Source organism: Phalangium opilio, unplaced genomic scaffold (genome assembly GCF_054372755.1).
Source record: "Phalangium opilio isolate 3A_F unplaced genomic scaffold, DU_Popi_V2 ptg000810l_1, whole genome shotgun sequence".
Lineage (NCBI taxonomy): Eukaryota > Metazoa > Arthropoda > Arachnida > Opiliones > Phalangiidae > Phalangium > Phalangium opilio.
This window is the reverse complement of record NW_028324253.1, coordinates 627,438-644,434: the sequence shown is the minus strand read 5'-3', so window position 1 is coordinate 644,434 and position 16,997 is coordinate 627,438. Positions and strand designations below refer to the sequence as shown.

At 37.5% G+C, this 16,997-nt stretch overlaps 1 protein-coding gene across 1 annotated transcript; it reads left to right on the top strand.

The window, feature by feature from the left end:
* The first annotated feature begins 6,745 nt into the window (after nt 1-6,745).
* LOC149587853 (zinc finger BED domain-containing protein 4-like) lies at nt 6,746-8,510 on the top strand. The gene is made up of 4 exons (XM_089863207.1): nt 6,746-6,848; nt 7,068-7,152; nt 7,241-8,149; nt 8,246-8,510. The coding sequence occupies exons 1-4, from the start codon at nt 6,746-6,748 to the stop codon at nt 8,508-8,510; spliced, it is 1,362 nt and encodes a 453-aa protein (XP_089719333.1).
* The last annotated feature ends 8,487 nt before the right edge of the window (nt 8,511-16,997 follow it).

Below are 16,997 nucleotides of genomic sequence, written 5' to 3'. Positions count from 1 at the left end.
ATTGGTATTTCAAGTAAGCTTTGATATCAACATCGTTTAATTTACGATATGGGCTTATGATGGTAGTCTGTTTATAAGATTAAATCGTTACTTTAAGTGTCACTAGACAGTATCTACCTCCAAAATCGAGGGTTAGTAACTTTATAACCATCTCCAAGTCACAGGATATCCGAGGGTCAATTTCTTATATCATAGCTATAGCTATAGCTCAGTCCTAGCGCTGTCAAATTCCTTTTAAAGCATAGATCATATAGTATCCACCCTTGATTTTCAATTCATTTGGATTCGTAAGCCTCGACACGCATCACGATTAGAAGCATTAGGTCTCACTACAGCTGTTTTCGGCGCTGAAGCGGCCAAGGCTTAGCGCAATTTCACGGGTTTCACCGCCTTAAAAAAAAGTGGCAAGTTTAGGAATAGATTGTGGGACAATAAAAAGGTGGAAAATTATGAAATTAGGCTTATATTAAAGCTTGAAACCTACTTTATATTATATTTAAAATCCATCCATCAGCAAATCCTCAAAAAATATGAAAATGACAACGAAAAAGGACCCACTCTCAAATATTTTCCCCTTAAAAAAATGGCGGCCACAAACTGGGTAATATTGTCACGGCGGCAATATTAAAGCAGTCTTATCTCACTACCTATAGGCCATTTCAACCAAAAGGCATTAAGAAAAAACAATCGGATTAATATGACGCAACTATACGTAAAAAAGGCCAATATTGGTCGCGCTGATATTTACTAGTAAATCAGTCTATCCATGCTTAAATAACGCAGATTGGGGTAATTTTGAAAACTTAAAATTAAACATACTTAAACTTAAAATTAATCAATGAAAGCTAAAAAAGCACAAAAACTAAATATGAGGCTTTCGTTTAAAACCGTTTTCAAATCAAACAAACGTATAGTTATATTATGACGGCTACAACAAGATGGTTATCTGTAAAATATTTTCCCATGTTATTTCTATGGGAAAATTTCGAGGTTTTCGTCAAAATCTATGATTATTTTTATGGAAATGAAAACCACCCTTAGCAACTTTATTTTTTATAAAATAAACTATTAAATGGATCTCTTTGAAATTTTTACCACATATTTAGGGCCCGAATTGTAGTTCTGCGGAATTTTTTCAAAGCAGTTAATACGATACAAAAAAAGTTATAACCAATCAAAAAACCATCCTTATACATTAAAGTCGGTATGAAGTCTTATCTAAGAGAGCTATAGCTCTCCTAGAATTTTATCCCTAACTTTTGAAAAGTGTCTACTTCGTTAGAATAACAATTGTATAAAACACTGTTTTTATATGCATGAACATAGTTTTTCTAAACCGAAAAAAAGCAGTATTTCTTTCCTGCAAAGAGGCAGAGACATACGTACATTCATACATCTTATTCACTTTACTAGTCACGCCAATTACTTTAAAAAGATTGTACTTACTATACCGTTAACCTCTGCAAGTTTTCATGGAAAGCAGAAAACAAGTTATACCGCTGAGGTTAATTCTTAAGTAACTGGGGAGGGAAACTGCAAACTCTAGTACTCTATGCCGAAAGGTTTATTCGTTGCCTACGGAATGACAACTAAGGCAGGTTCGCCATAAGGTTTTCAGACTATATTTACGACATTTTAGTTCGCCTTTAATCTCCGCTGGTTGCACTCTTATAGGCCAGGACCAGGGGTAAATAACGAAAGGAGTTAGAGACGCTAGCTTCCGTAGTGTAGAATACAGTGGGACTTTCAAACGTAGACACAGAAAAGAGAAAACGCCTCGGTCACGCCGTCTATAATTCAAAATAAGTATGATATTTTCCAACCAATAGCGTGGCAGCAAAGTTTCGAAAGTCATACTGGGATATCGATTTTCTCCTGTCTGGTAGTTTTCGTCTGCTAATGTTCGTCTGCTTACGACTGAGTGACAATTAGGCTTAGAGTAAAGTTTATTCATTAAGGTGCACTTGAATTAGAAACATGCAACTTTAAAGTTGGTAAATTTCTCATTCGATAATGAAATGGAATTAAATGTCGTTTTTGCATCCTTCAATACAGTTTTAGTTGTTTTAATTTCTTTAGTCACAGATACAGTCGATGATCCTGATCCCACAGTTCCCACTGGCACTAACTCGGAAAAATCACTAAGCCTTGGCTCACTGGGCCGACTCTGTAACCGCGCACTTACGGCAAAATAAGTTTGAACACATTTTGAGGACTTCCCCGGCTTCAAATTGCAAATTGTTGACTTATCTTTCTTCTTTAAATCGCTGTTTACTCGCGATTGAATATAATAATTATATTGGGTTGATTTATGAGACGACTTCACAACATCGACACCCGCCATTTTACTTTACCCAGAATACCTTGCGGCGCGAGATTTTAAGGCAAAACTTTTAAGGTTCTGGTCTTATTTACAATACAGTTCCAAAGATGGCACTACGTTAGTTAAAAATTCTATGACGTTTCAAGGTCCCACTGTATTCTACACTACGGAAGCTAGCGTCTCTAACTCCTTTCGTTATTTACCCCTGCCAGGACAGATAGGCCAAAAAAGGGCTTGACCTAGAACATTTGAACATAAAGATGAAAATTGGTACATGTGTTGTTTTTGATCCAACAAAAATTATACTAAAAGTCCCCTGCTGTAGAGCGCGAGCTTTCGCCGCCATCTTGGAAAATGGCCGCCGGGAATGCCAGCTAAAATGTATTCCACGTTCTTCTTCAAAAATTATGAAAATTGGTACACATTATGATTGAAACCACATAAACATCATGACAAAGTTTTACAGCTCTGTGTTCAATAGTTTGGTCGCCATATTGGAAAATGGCCGCCGTGAATGCTGGGTACAGTGTATTTCACCATGTTGTTGGAAAATTATGAAAATTGATAGACCTTATAATCAGAGCTGTGTGAACCTCATAATAAAATATTGAAGCTATAAGTCAGATAGTTTGGCCGCCATGTTGGAAAATGGCCGCCATCAATGTCATTTAGATACAGTATATGCTTCAAAAATTATGAAAATTGGTTAAAATATTGTTGAAGACCGTCTTAACATCAAACTTGAATATTGAAGACGTACTACTGATAGTTTGGGCGCCAGCTTGGAAAATGTCTGCTTGAAATGCCAAATATATTACCGATATATAAATTTTTTCGATATTTCTTTATTGAGTAGATGATTTTCATGAACGTATTAAACGCCATAAAAATAACTATTTTCGAGTCTAAATTATCGACTTATCTTAAAAATGGTCGCTGAAATATTACTATCCTAATATCTGGAAAAAAGAAAAGGAAAGCCATATTTCTCGGATTTTGGTTTTACATGGGGTTATACATTCTAGTGTCGTTAAGGATTAGATTTAAGACACATTTTTAACATTTCATTTATGTTTCTCGTCATCCTGATGATTTTTTATTACGGCTAATACCTTGAAAATGTCCACACATTGCTCAGCAAGCTATTACCGATCGTCTACATTCAGAGTTCTTAATACCTGTTCTGTAGACTGCAGGTGCAAATAATGAGTGTTAGAAGTTCATCTGATGCCGGAAGGAGAATGGTGTGAATGGGTCTTCGACTTTCGCGATCGTGAACCAATCCCCACTGTTCGGGATTAAATCGTTTCCTAGCTTTTGTTGGACTTGAAGATACGCTCGGAAAAAATGTAGTTTTGCGGTGTCGGTCGTTGGAGATCAAATGAGGACTTGACAGTAAGTGTGACAACGGTTCCATTATACGTGTAATATCTACATAGTTGAAGTGTGACGTGTCCATTATCACCCTAAAAATCGACAAGAAATCTCTCTTCGGTAGCAGCTATGGCTTCCTTAGATGCAATATGGTCATTAAAAAGCGCAACAAATTTGCAAGGTGTTAATTATCTGTCATTAGTTTAAACCACGCCTTATCATAACCACACCCAGTTACAACACGTAAATGAAAGAAGTAATCTCTCAACCTTTTTAACTCAAAGGACTAGTCGTGTCGGTGGGGGCCCGAGTTCGGTGTGACGGTTCGGGAGTTCCTTGGGTTCGCCCTTGGATCAGACCGTTCCTTGCCTCATTCCGTGAAGATTTTGCTGGGTCGCTTCGCCCCCGCCCAGGTGTTGCCATGGCTCGCCTCCGCTATTGTCAACCCTCTAGGGGTCGCGGATACACTATTTGTTTGGGCCGTATAGCACTGTTGTGCTTGGAGAGAGTTCCACCGTCCCCTCGAGTCTTCTGCTGCCTTAATCCTTCCCTGTCACCGACCACCTCCTGACTGGGCTCGCCGCTGACAGTGTCCTGCTTCTGTCACCTGCTCAAGTGGCGTTTGTCGGGCCCGCTTGCCGATCCCGTGTGCCATGACGGCGTTTCCGCAGGTTCAATTTGGAATATGATGGGGAGGGGCGCTGATAAGGCCCCCAGCTAGGTGTAGCGCCTAATCAAGGGTTCTGGCATACAATTATTATGAACAATCTTCAGGATGACGATGAATATGTATGAAATGTTAGAGATTTGTCTAAATTCTAATCTTAAACAACACTAGAATGTATAAACCCCATTAAATCATATTCTCCAATCAACATGTTCTGAATTTAGGGCAATGATTTTCGTGTGGCTATTTTTAAAGATGGCGTCGATAATTTCGAATTCGAGATATCCATTTTTTCTTATTCATTACGTTAATGAAAATCATCTATTCAAAATAGGAATTTCAAAAAGATTTATATATTTGAGATATATTTAGCATTTCCAGCAGTCATTTTTGAAGATGGCGCCCAAACTATCAGTAGCACGTCTTCAATAATAAAGTATGATGTTTAGACGGTCTTCAACATAATTATGACCAATTTTCATAATTTTTGAACCATATACTGTATCTAAATGACATTGATGGCGGCCATTTTCCAACATGGCGGCTAAACTATCTGACTTATGGCTTCAATATTTTACTATGAGGTTCACACAGCTCTGATTATAAGGTCTATCAATTTTCATAATTTTCCAACAATATGGTGAAATATACTGTACCTAACATTCACGGCGGCCATTTTCCAATATGGCGACCAAACTATTGAAAACAGAGCTGTAAAATTTTTTCATGATGTTTATGTGGTTTCAATCATAATGTGTACCAATTTTCATAGTTTTTGAAGAAGAACGTGGTATACATTGTAGCTGGCATTCCCGGCGGCCATTTTCCAAGATGGTGGCGAAAGCTCGCGCTCTACAGCAGGGGACTTTTAATATATTTTTTGTTGGGTCAAAAACAACACATGTACCAATTTTCATCTTTATGTTCAAATGTTCTAGGTCTAACCCTAAAAGTCCTGGGCTATCTTTGCTATCCCTTCAGTGACTACAGAATAAAGTCGAGTGCATACATAGGTTTGGGAGCGGTAACGGAAAGATAGCGGAAACGTCCAACGAAGCGCGTCCACGGAAAACCAAACACTTATACTGTTGTGTTTGACGCGTCGCTAGCACCAACGCCACCGATTTCCATAGATATATATGCGGCGTTGTATTCTCAAAATATACTGAAAACCAGTAGCAGACGAATACTTTGGTGAAATGGATTACCATACCAAGCATTTAGTGCTCTTAAGGCGACGAAAATTATTATTAGCTTGTTAATAATATAAAAAAGAGGTGAAGAGAGAGAGATAAGACAATATACTTTTATTAGTATTACCTTCAGTCATTTTCATTGACATAATTTTTTTATAGAATTATAAAAGGTATAGTTTAAATATTATTAAAAAACATATTGTACGTTAATATACGTTCGTCGAGAATAAATGGAAATTTAATAAATTTACGGAGTTGAGCACAACTGAGGTGGCGATTTCATTAATTAGCGTTCTTTGAAGGTTGAATTTTCTAGCAAATTCAACAAAAAACTTCGAAATTGTGCCGCATGACCCAATGTAAAGGCCAATTTTCTAGGGCCGTGCAAACTATTCGTAACAATTTGGTCGGACCAAATTATTTGGTCAAAATCCAGCTTTACTATTCGCACCAACGAATCGAATAATGGTTTTTATAATTCTAGAATACCAAATAATAAGTTTCGAAAAACCGACTATTCTATTTTCAATTTTAAAAATTTGGTTTGCCAATTTCGCAGCCGAATTTGAATTAAATAGACCAAATTATTTGGTATTCGCAAGAAATTTTCTCGTTCCTATGTTGTTTCTATGAGTCAACTTAGTCAAGTACCCAATTGAGGGCGCTGTCAGTCATGGCTGTGAGAACACTGAGAGCTTGTGTTGGGTAAATGGGTGATAGTAGAGAAGAATCCATTAACGGTTTTCAAGGGGTGATGGAAAATGGAACTAGTCGCTGCGAAGTACTGTTCGAAGCTAACGCTAGTAGGTTGAGGGTGGTTGAGCAATACCTGCAATACTAAGAAGTCGAAAATATAGACTGGCTCTAATATTTGGCATTTTGGCGGGAAAAAAACGGAAACGTAGCATGATATAGCCTGCCCTGTTAGGCTGTTAGTGGGCTACGGGCCTAGACTTGGCTAAGTTGGCTTTGGAACTTATGAGAAATTGGCACAACAACATTAAAAGTAAGTGTTTAATCCTTATAACGGCTAAATTGGTTGTTAAAAACCCGGTTTAATCTAATTTTCGAACCAACAAAATATCTACAGGTACATTTTAAAACGAAAATATGGCCAAATTTCCTTATCATGATCCTAACTATGTAGGGTTGGTTGCAAACCATCAAGGCAATTTTGATGAAATTATGACGTCTGATAATGAAATACCCAATACTATTACTATGGATCCTGACCTAAAACAAGATGGAGAACTTGAAATCAGAGTTGAAAGTGAAGAATCTGGATCAAGTGATGTAGTGCTAATAAAGAAACCACATTTGAGTGTGGAAGCTGAGAATAATATTCCAATATACCAAACAAGCTGCACCTCGGGGCTATTTCTTCTCAGCTGCCAAGAACATCATGCAAAGAAACAGATTTATCTGAGAATCACATTTGCGACCAATCTTAGATACAAATGAATAATAAATTGAGTAATACTAAGAAAATAATTTCGCGTACATACAGAATATCCATATCTCCACAAACTATTACTAAACCATCAGGCGCATCATCTTCAATTAAACCACCATCATCTGCTGATCAAGATGAAGTAGAACAACTTCAACTGAGAACTTCATCAACCAATAAAGCATAACAAGGGGCTAATTTGTCTATAAAATCTTTTTTTGGGTCTAAAGCTACTTTGGAGAAAAAAAGCTACACGAATCTCAACCAAGTTTCGATAATAACATGCCACTAACACCAAGCGTTCCAGCTACTACTTTAAAGAAACCACCTATCCCATCTGTTGCACTTGCAGCAACAATTGTACCTTCACAAGTGTCAAAGAACAAACACAGAAAAATTTGGCAATATTTTACTCTTGATGCAGACAATCCCACCATCGTTACTTGCAATTTTTGCGACATTCGGCTTAAGCGAAACCGAGGAACTACTTCACCCATGATAAACCACTTGAATAGTCACCATCAAATAAAATTTGATTTATTGGAAAACCAAGAAGAGGCCCCTCATGTTAAAAACTCCCAGCCGAAACTTAAAGACGCCATCTCTAAAAATGCTAATTATTCTTCAGATCACCCAAGAGCCGCATTAATTACGTCAAAAATCGCCAGAATGATAGCACTTGATTTTCAACCTTATACCATTGTGGAAGATTTAGGTTTCAAAGAGCTTATGAAAACTCTGGAACCTCGATATCCGAGCCGCTCAACATTTTCAAGAAGCATTATTCCAAATTTGTATAGCGATAAGATCTCCAAAATGAAAAAAGAGATCGCACAAGATATTGAAACTTTGGAGTCAATATCATTTTCAACAGACTTCTGGTCTTCGAAATCTGGGGACAGTTATTTGGGTTTAACCCTTCATTACTATGCGCCAAACTTTATTCCTAAGCAATATACATTGGGCTGCCGTCCGTATGTAATTGATCATTCTGGTATCAATATTTTTAACTCTGTAACCTCTTTGTTAGCTGAATTTGGTATTCAGAGTGAAATGAAAAATAAATATGGGCGAACCATACCACTCTATGCAGCTACTGATAACGAAGCTAGCATTATTTCCGCTATTGAAAGATCAAAGTGGTAGTCAGTGCCCTGTTTCACACATACTCTTCAACTGGTAATCGAAGATGGAATCAAGCGTCTTAAACTGGATGAGTTAATATCAAAGTGTAGGAACATTGTTACTCATTTTAAAAGAAGTAATAAATCTACAAGACTTCTGAAAGAAATGCAGATTGAAATGAAACTTTCAGTGAAACTTCCGATTCAAGATGTAGAACCAAGATGGAACAGTAAATTCTACATGATAGCAAGACTTCTTGAACTAAAAGAACCAATAACTTCGGTTCTTATGTTTAATGAAAAAGTACAGATGTTAGACGCGTTGGAATGGAAGAAGATTGAAGCACTAGCTAACACGTTGAAGCATTTTGAGTAGGCCAATAGGCTAGCATCCGGTGACAAATATCCAACTTTGGCCTTGATATATCCTGTTTTAGCTGGTTTGACGACTGAGCTAAAACTTCTTGTTAAAGAAAGTAACGAAGACAACAACTCAGTGACAGCCCAACAGTATTATGAAAGCATTTACTCAAAAGGTTTTTAGCAGAGATAATGGAACGTTTTCGTGAATATAAAGTTCAAAAAAACCTTCCTTCCTCGGCACGTCCGCTTTTTCCTACCCCGGCACGTCCACTTTTTTCTACCCCGGCACGTCCGCTTTTTCCTACCCCGGCACGTCCGCTTTTTCCTTCCCCGGCACGTCCGCTTGTTTCTTCCCCGGCACGTCCGCTTTTTTCTTCCCCGGCAGGGCCTTCCTTTTCTTCCCCGGCAGGGCCTTCCTTTTCTTCCCCGGCAGGGCCTTCCTTTTCTTCCCCGGCAGGGCCTTCCTTTTCTTTCCCGGCAGGTCCTTCCATAGAATGGTGGACAAAAAACCAAAACACTTTCAATAAGCTGAAATATATTGCTGCTAAGTACTTATCAATACCAGCAACGTCAATAGCAAGTGAACGGCTCTTCTCGTGTAGTGGTAACGTTCTAACAGTAAGAAGACAGAGTCTACTACCTCAACATGTGGAGCAACTTTCCTTTCTTCATAGCAACTTTTTATTAGAAAAGAATTTAGTGAAAAACTTTTCTGATAATGAAGATGATTAATAGTTTATAAAATTTAAAAATTATATTGATCTCAGGAATTGTTTTAAATGCTCAAAAGTATATTAAGTACAAATGGTAACTGTTTAATAACCCTATTTGGTAATTTTCTACCATACAACTACTGAAATTTTTGTGATAACGCTGAAAAGTAAGCAGTGATATTGAACTTGTTATTGTTCTAAGTCATTTGAAATATTGTGACATGTCCCAATGATATTTTGCCAAATAAAAACGTTAAAAACTAGCCATAGTTTTGAATAAAATGTGTGATTTATCCATAGGAAATATATTTTCTATCTTTCTGTAGTACCTTAAGCAACAAATTTGAAATTTGGTAGAATAGTTTTACAGAAATTAAAATTTGATCAAATTTTCAAACCCCAGACTATTTGGTCAAATTATTTGGTCCTTTTTCTATTCCGAGCCGACAGATGGGTTCCAAAAACACTGTTATTTGGTATTCGACGAATACCTTAAAAAGTACTATTCGCACAGCCCTAGCCTAAAGACCCTAAACTTTTGATATCTGTAATATAGTCTCATTTAAATTTCAGCTTCATATTGTGAAAAACGTTCGCTTCAACTTCGAGATAAAGCGGTTCGCGCTTTCATGAAAAAGCCAAGTGGTAGTGGTGCAGATCTTATCGAAATATATGATGAGTTTGAGAAACATCATGATGATTTTGAGAAGAAAATGATGTTTCTCAAACCCTTAACTAAACACAGGACGTTGGAAAATCCATTTTGATAGATATTTTTCATTGAAAGGCTAGAGAAAATTCCTCCTAAATAAGCTTTACGAGGCATTTTAAATTATTTAAGTACTGATTCACACCGAAATGCTGTAGTTTTTTACATCACCAAAAATCTGCCAACCCTGAGAAAAAACCTTTAAGTAAAAACGGTTTTGGAATATAAAATAAATTACTTAAAAGTTCTTAAAACAATTTATAGAACAGCTACAAACTTATCCACGAAATGAAAAGATAAAGCAGGATTCTACGGGAAATCCTCATCAGACAAACTTGACACAACTGTTATTGAGGTGGATAATATACTCAAATATACTGGTAATGGGTTATTTATATGACCAACTATAATTTCTGGTCTATTAAGTAATCTATATTTTCTTTAAGACCATATTTATCAAAGTTATCAAGAATTGGACGAGAGTGCGTCCACTAGCTTTGCAGATAAAATTGAGACACGAAACCAGCACAGTGAAACCACTAACAAGTCTGAAAGCATGAAAAATCCTGGGAAGCGAAAGATAAGCGCGTTGCTCCAAGAAATTGAAAAGTTACAAGATCCACCGAAAAGTTTGGATGTGGAATTTGTGGATGATGAGGCAGAATTAACTGGTAAAAATTGCTATAATTCTTCGCCGATTACCACCTAAGAATAGAGTCAAGGCAGAGATGGCCATTTTCCAAACCCTTTTTCAGTTGGAATTTGAAGAGGAACAGTGTTGACATATTTAACGGTGCACAATTTAAAATAGCCCTTACCCTAGTAAAGTCTAAACTAAACCATTTAAATGTTTCAAGTTTAAATAAAAACTTTTATTATCGTAAACATACTAGAGATTTAATTTACAATTTAAGTAACTAAGAATATTCTTGAAACAATGAAAGAGAATAGAACGCCAGTATGGGCTACAAAGATGGCGGCCACTGTTAAGGCGGGGGAGCCTAGTTTTTACGTTTTCTCTCTTTTTTTTGTAAGCTTAAAGGTAGAAATAAATGTATAAAGACCATAATATAAAGTGAGAAATATTTATTTCACAAGAACAATGAAGACTAATTTATGTTAATAAAAATGTCTGCAAACAAAGCCCCAGTCAATTAAAATATATAAAATTTTACAAATTTAAAATTATTTAATGTAACCATAAGGTGCTGTAGTATAATCGGGGAAAACGCGAACTTTATCTACGACCACCTGATATGTTTTGGTCTGTTCTATCGTAATTAAAGTATGATTGGGTAGGCGTCGTATTTGAGGTCCAATGGGTACCTGCACAGAGTTTATTTCAGGTTTCCCCTGGTTGTTCACTCCCAATAATTTTTTCATGATATCAAAATTAACATAATTTTCTGTAGATGTGTTTAAGTAGAATCCTTTAACTTTAATAATGTTAGTAATTTTATCAGTTCCTGGATCGTAAATGTTCATGGAATAGTTTTTAGCCCCAGCACTTCCGAACTCACAAATATATGCGTCTTTTCCGTAAGGTTCTAGTTCATTTTTTAATTCCCCAAGGTAATCCCCTGTCGGGAGTATTGGGACGCCATCTGGTGAGAGGTAGATAAGGCTATCGGTATCCATATAAAAACAGAGGTCACCTACTATCTCAAGATGTTTTAAAAGATGAAGTCGCGCCATAGTTGTTGTATAACACGCTATTACCACATTTGTATGCTTATGCGCTATCTCATTCTCGGCAATGTCTTCTGATTTAACTAAGATGGTGTTGTCATTTAAAGTCATGAGACTTTTAACTTCTTTATCGGGGTTGAGGATCAATTCGTATAGAGTCTTGGCGTCTTTTATGATGTCTGTTGAGGCGTGTCTAGTTTTCTGTCCAAATTTCCCCCAAAAAGAGTTAAGCATAAGCTTACTGAGGCATCTTAACCCCTCGTTCTTTTCAATTTTATCTATATCTAGATCTATCCCCTCAACTTCTTTGTAGTTCCTGACATAGTTTTCTTTGTCCTCCTGGGTGATACAATCGGCAGGGAAACCGCTAGCCAGAGTTTTGTACTCTAAAAAGGCGTTTACGTAGTCTTTAAAAAGACCGCCTTGTTTAGTCTATGTGTTGTATTGCGTTATTTTGTAGGACCAGGCTTCGTACATGCGCGTGATTTTGTATCCTCGATCTACGGCGTATCTCAACTCGTCGGTAACCCAGGTACCCCGCAGCTCTCTCTGATCAGGTGTGTGTGAACAGTCACCTTGAAATTGAGTTTTACAACAGGTGTAACATAGGGGAAAGGTGAGCTTACCATTTATCCGTGCGGGTAAAACCGGATGTATGAGATTTTGAGCCGGTAGTATGTCGGATTTGAGAAGGCCATCAAAAGAAAATATGTCAGGAAAATTATCTAAATTAATTTGTGGATGTCCAAAAGGAATTTTACCCGTTTTGTTCACGAACGGATATAAACTGGTGAAATCAACGTAGTGCATTTTTTCTGTACCAGCTGTTTTATGGTACAGTTTGTTAGCGCTACAACGACCTCCAAAGAAAGCATCACGTGGGTTCAATCTTTTGGCTGTTTTAATACGAATGTCGTTGCCTTTTAAAAAATCATTTATTTCGGTGTTATTTGTTTTGTCCTGTTGCCACTCGCATTCCCATTTGACATTCACTTTGTAGTGGAGGGCTTCTAGTTTACAAATTTTTTTCTCGGTTTTTGTGTCCCTCGTATTTAATGTTTGAGTGGGGTCGCCATGTAAAATCATGTTCCTATTTATAGGGAAGTGAACTTTACAGCCATGATAGTAGCATCCCATGTACTCGAACACTTCTTTGTTTGTGGGGCAATAACCATCTACCTTTAGGGTTTGGATTTTAACCTCCCTACCTCTAAAAGAGGATTGAATAAGAATGTTTCTCTCGTGAGACGTCCATTCTAGCCATTCAATAGCGCCGAAAGATTGATTTTCGCCAAGTCTGTAGTAGTTTGATGGGATGATGCTAATGGTGTTGGATTTGAGATAATTTTTACGATAGACATAGGAACAAACGCCTGGGAGGGTAACTGAGCCGCAATTAAATGGGTCTACGCTAGTAACTTTAAGTTGGAGCGACCGAAAAGTTAGGCATCCTAAAAATAAGAGTAAAGTGTCGTTCTCGCAATAATAATACAGTTCGTTTAAAAAAATTAAAGTCATTACCCTTACTGACTTCTGAAGGGTGCCATTTTAAGAAAGTATCCAAGTTTTTCCTGGTGAAATACTGACACCCGTAAGCTTCTGTCGGTGGTAGATTGTCCTCCAATACGTAGTTAGTCTCCTCTTGTCTATCTATATCGAATTCGTGATCCACTACGTTGAAAAGGAAATGAGGAAAATACCCTTTAGCGGCGTTAGGGAGACCGAAAGTAGCGGGAAACTTAGCTAAGGCGACTGGGATGAAGTTGTACGAGTCAAGGAATAATATATTTGATAGTTTCATTTCTAAAATCCGAGTTCCGTTAATTTTCAGTGATTCGGGTACAAATTTCTCGTCACGATTAATTATTTCTCTAATTAATAGTTGGTTGTCATAGTTACTACCAAAATGAGACACCACGATGACTTTCTTCACGTCGAATAAGAGGACTAAGTAGTCGAGGAAGGCAGCTATGAGTTTGCCACCTGTGAAGCGTTGTTTGCGAGGCCCAAATTGATTACATTTAATACAATTAAAATCGAGGGACGTTTCGTCAATGCAGTCTCCGCAAACAGAGATGCTCACGCATAAGATGGCTTGATGCTCGTACGCTCCCAACTTCTCCGTACATCTTTTCGTTTGTATACATTCAATGTCGAAGAAAACATACATGAGTTCTGGTAAATTAAGGCGTGGTTTTTTAGCAGGGTTAAAATTGATTGTTTTGTCTTTGATCACTTGAATGTAGCATAAATGATCGCTGGGTTGATGCTTCCCACATATAGGACAGAACATCTCCCCACAGCTATGTCTAGTAGTACGTTTTCCGAAATCAATTGTTTTAAAGCAGTTTTTACAAATGTAAAGCCGCTCGCAAAGGGCTTTTTTGTTCCCAGCTGGAACCAAATGACTGTTATAACAATCGTCACCCCAGAATTTTCGTAGGCAGGAACCGCATGTTTTTTCTCGTCCATGGGAAACAGTAGGACGCATACATTTAAAGCAAAAGTCATTGCATTTATGAGATTGAATCTGCCAGTAAGGTGTGAGGCATTTCTCGCAAAAGTGGTCATGACTAAACAATGGTTTTAAATTTGTTATGACATTATAATGATTACTCTCGTTAAGCAGGAAGAGACGTGGTCGGGTATCTGTAGGGTCGTTTTCGCCTAAAATTAAAATGGGTACTCTGTTTTCGAATTTATAGACGAATATAGAATAGGAGGATAAGTAAGCTTTAAATTTCTGGAACGAAGCGGGGGTACCGCATTCGGATACAGAAACTCCGGCCTTTTGACAAAGATCTAAAGCCTCTGTTTTTTTGGATTGTGTATCGGGGTCCTGCTCGTGATATGGTTATGTAACGATTTTTTAACTCTGTGTTGTTTTTATTGTTCATGTGGACACGATGAGCGACAGCAACACAAAGGCTACGCGCTAAACAGAGATTATCAGTGTTTGGTATTCGTCGAATCCCCCTTCGATCCTTTGAAAAAATACTGAAGGGCTTGAGTTGTCTACGATTAGAACGTCCATACCCTTCTGGTATTCTGACTATACTAAATATCATTTTTATAGGTCCTTGAAAAAAATGTTCGATCTCATCATCATAAAGTAACTCGGCTAGTTGATCAAAGAGAATAGAAGGGTCTACTTTATCGAGTCTTTTAAAGGATAATTCAACTTCCGAACGACAGTTTATACCCAGACTTCGTAAAGTTATTTGCACGTAATCATCAGTTTGCACGTGATCATCAGTTATATTTAGAGTTATTTCCCTCCCATACATATTAAAATGTTCAAAAAATCTCTCGCTCTGCTCTAGAATTTCGCAAGAGGGTACATCTTCTATAGGTGAAGGGGGACACCCCCCTCCCCATTGTTCATAAACATTCGCCTCCGCCTCCTCCGAATCTACGATGGAGCTCTTTTCGCTGGGGGCGTAATCGGAAAAGTTCAGAGACATATATTCAAAAGGGTCGTTCTCCGTCTCGTCTTGTTGACACGCGTTATCTAGAATCTCCCCCATCTCCCTGCCAGTTTGTGAATTATCGAATCTGGGTCTTAAAGATTCTTCTTCACGGTTATCCCGTTCCATTTCTTGCTTCCGTCTTTTCACGCGGTCTAAGTAAGAAATTTTTAAAGGGGTAGGAATTAAATTATATAAATGTTCCAATTCGTCATGTGTTTGACACGTTTCAGGGGTACGAGGAACGTTCTTCATATAGTCTATTAGATCGAGGAACGTTTGAATAATATTTAAGCCGCCATTTATGATAAAACCTGGTAATGTTGAAGGTATATTAGCAGGATCTAAGTGTAAATAAGAGCATAGAAAATAATAAAACTTGTATATTTCGACTATGTTCCAAGGCTTATTTACGGCCATTTCGTCAAGTGTCCAGCGAAGTGCTTCAGCGTCCATGTTGAGGTTTTGACGATTGATGTTCGACTGTGAAGTACTGTTATTTTCTCACGTTCTTTATACTAGATTCCTACCCCCCCTTCTCTTCCTCCTCTCAAGGGGGGTCAAGGACAGTTGATTTTTCGAAATTATTGACTAACAATACAAGGTACTAGCAAAGGCCATCGCAGCTGATTTCCGACTTGTTTAACACGTCTAACATTGTTTGACAGTGAACAATAGGTGATATAAGATAGACGTACGATGGCTTGACAGGGTGTCAAATAGTCGTATAACAAAGCAACAAATTTGCAATAGATTTTATAATTCAACAAAAGCAATAATTATAACAAAAGAGTTGGTGCGACATTCCACTAGGTGGGGACTTCTTCAACAATGACATTGAGAAAATGTTAGAAAAGAATTTCTTCAATCAATCAAATAGTGACAGTTCTATTTAAGGAATGTTGAGAATAGTAGATAAATAGGTCAAGTTTACTATTGTGTAATTTATTTACTCCTCAACTGTCAGGTACACAAAGCTTGTCAGGAATTCGTCGGATCTTGGAGATTTAAAAACTGCTCATTGTGCTATTTATCTTATTGGTCTTGAGAGTGCTGGAATTCCTTAATCCCTGGTTTGAAAAACGCACCTAAAAATACGCTTATAATCGAAGAAGGGGAGAGGGTTCTTCAACAATGACCTTAGGTCTTTGAAGATGTTAGGAAAATATTTCGTCAATCAAATATTGACAGGTCGAGCTAAGGAATGTGGGTCATAATAGATAAATAGGTCAAGTTTACTATTGTGTTATTTACTTACTCGTCAGCTGTTATGGAGGCAAGTACACAAAGGTTGTCAAGAATTCGTCGGATCTTGGAGGTTAACCCTCAAAAACTACTTATTGTATTCTTTATATTACTGATTTTGGGAATGTTAGAATTTCTTAATCTATGGTTTCAGAACTTTGACATAAAAATACGCCTACAATCTAACAACGGAACAGTCAAGGACAATAGATATTTCGCGATAGCTACTTAGGAAATTTAGTATAAAAACCGTGGAACACGACAGAGGAGTGTATCATAATTCGAGAAGACCTTAAACGTGCAACATGGAAAATCAAGAAGCTGTTAAGAGGAAGATTGGCGTAACTAACGAACGAAAAATCAACGGTAGATTCCACATTTCTAGAGAGTTGTTCCTGACAACGGGGTTCGTGAACGGCACCCTCGATCCCGAGATTCGCTTATGTAGGAAGCAGTCGGTAAAACGTTTCGCCATTTCAACAAGTACATGGGAGAAGTTGATCCCGCGTTTACCCGTATTAGCAGGATGGACGGCGGGCCACGAAACCAATAACTTTGAAATCGTTTTGATCGATAACGCAAATGAAAAAACAACTGTTGTTGCGTATCATAATACGTGTCATATTAAAGATTTACTAAATGACGATTCCATTGTTTTGGACAGTCTAGAAACAGCG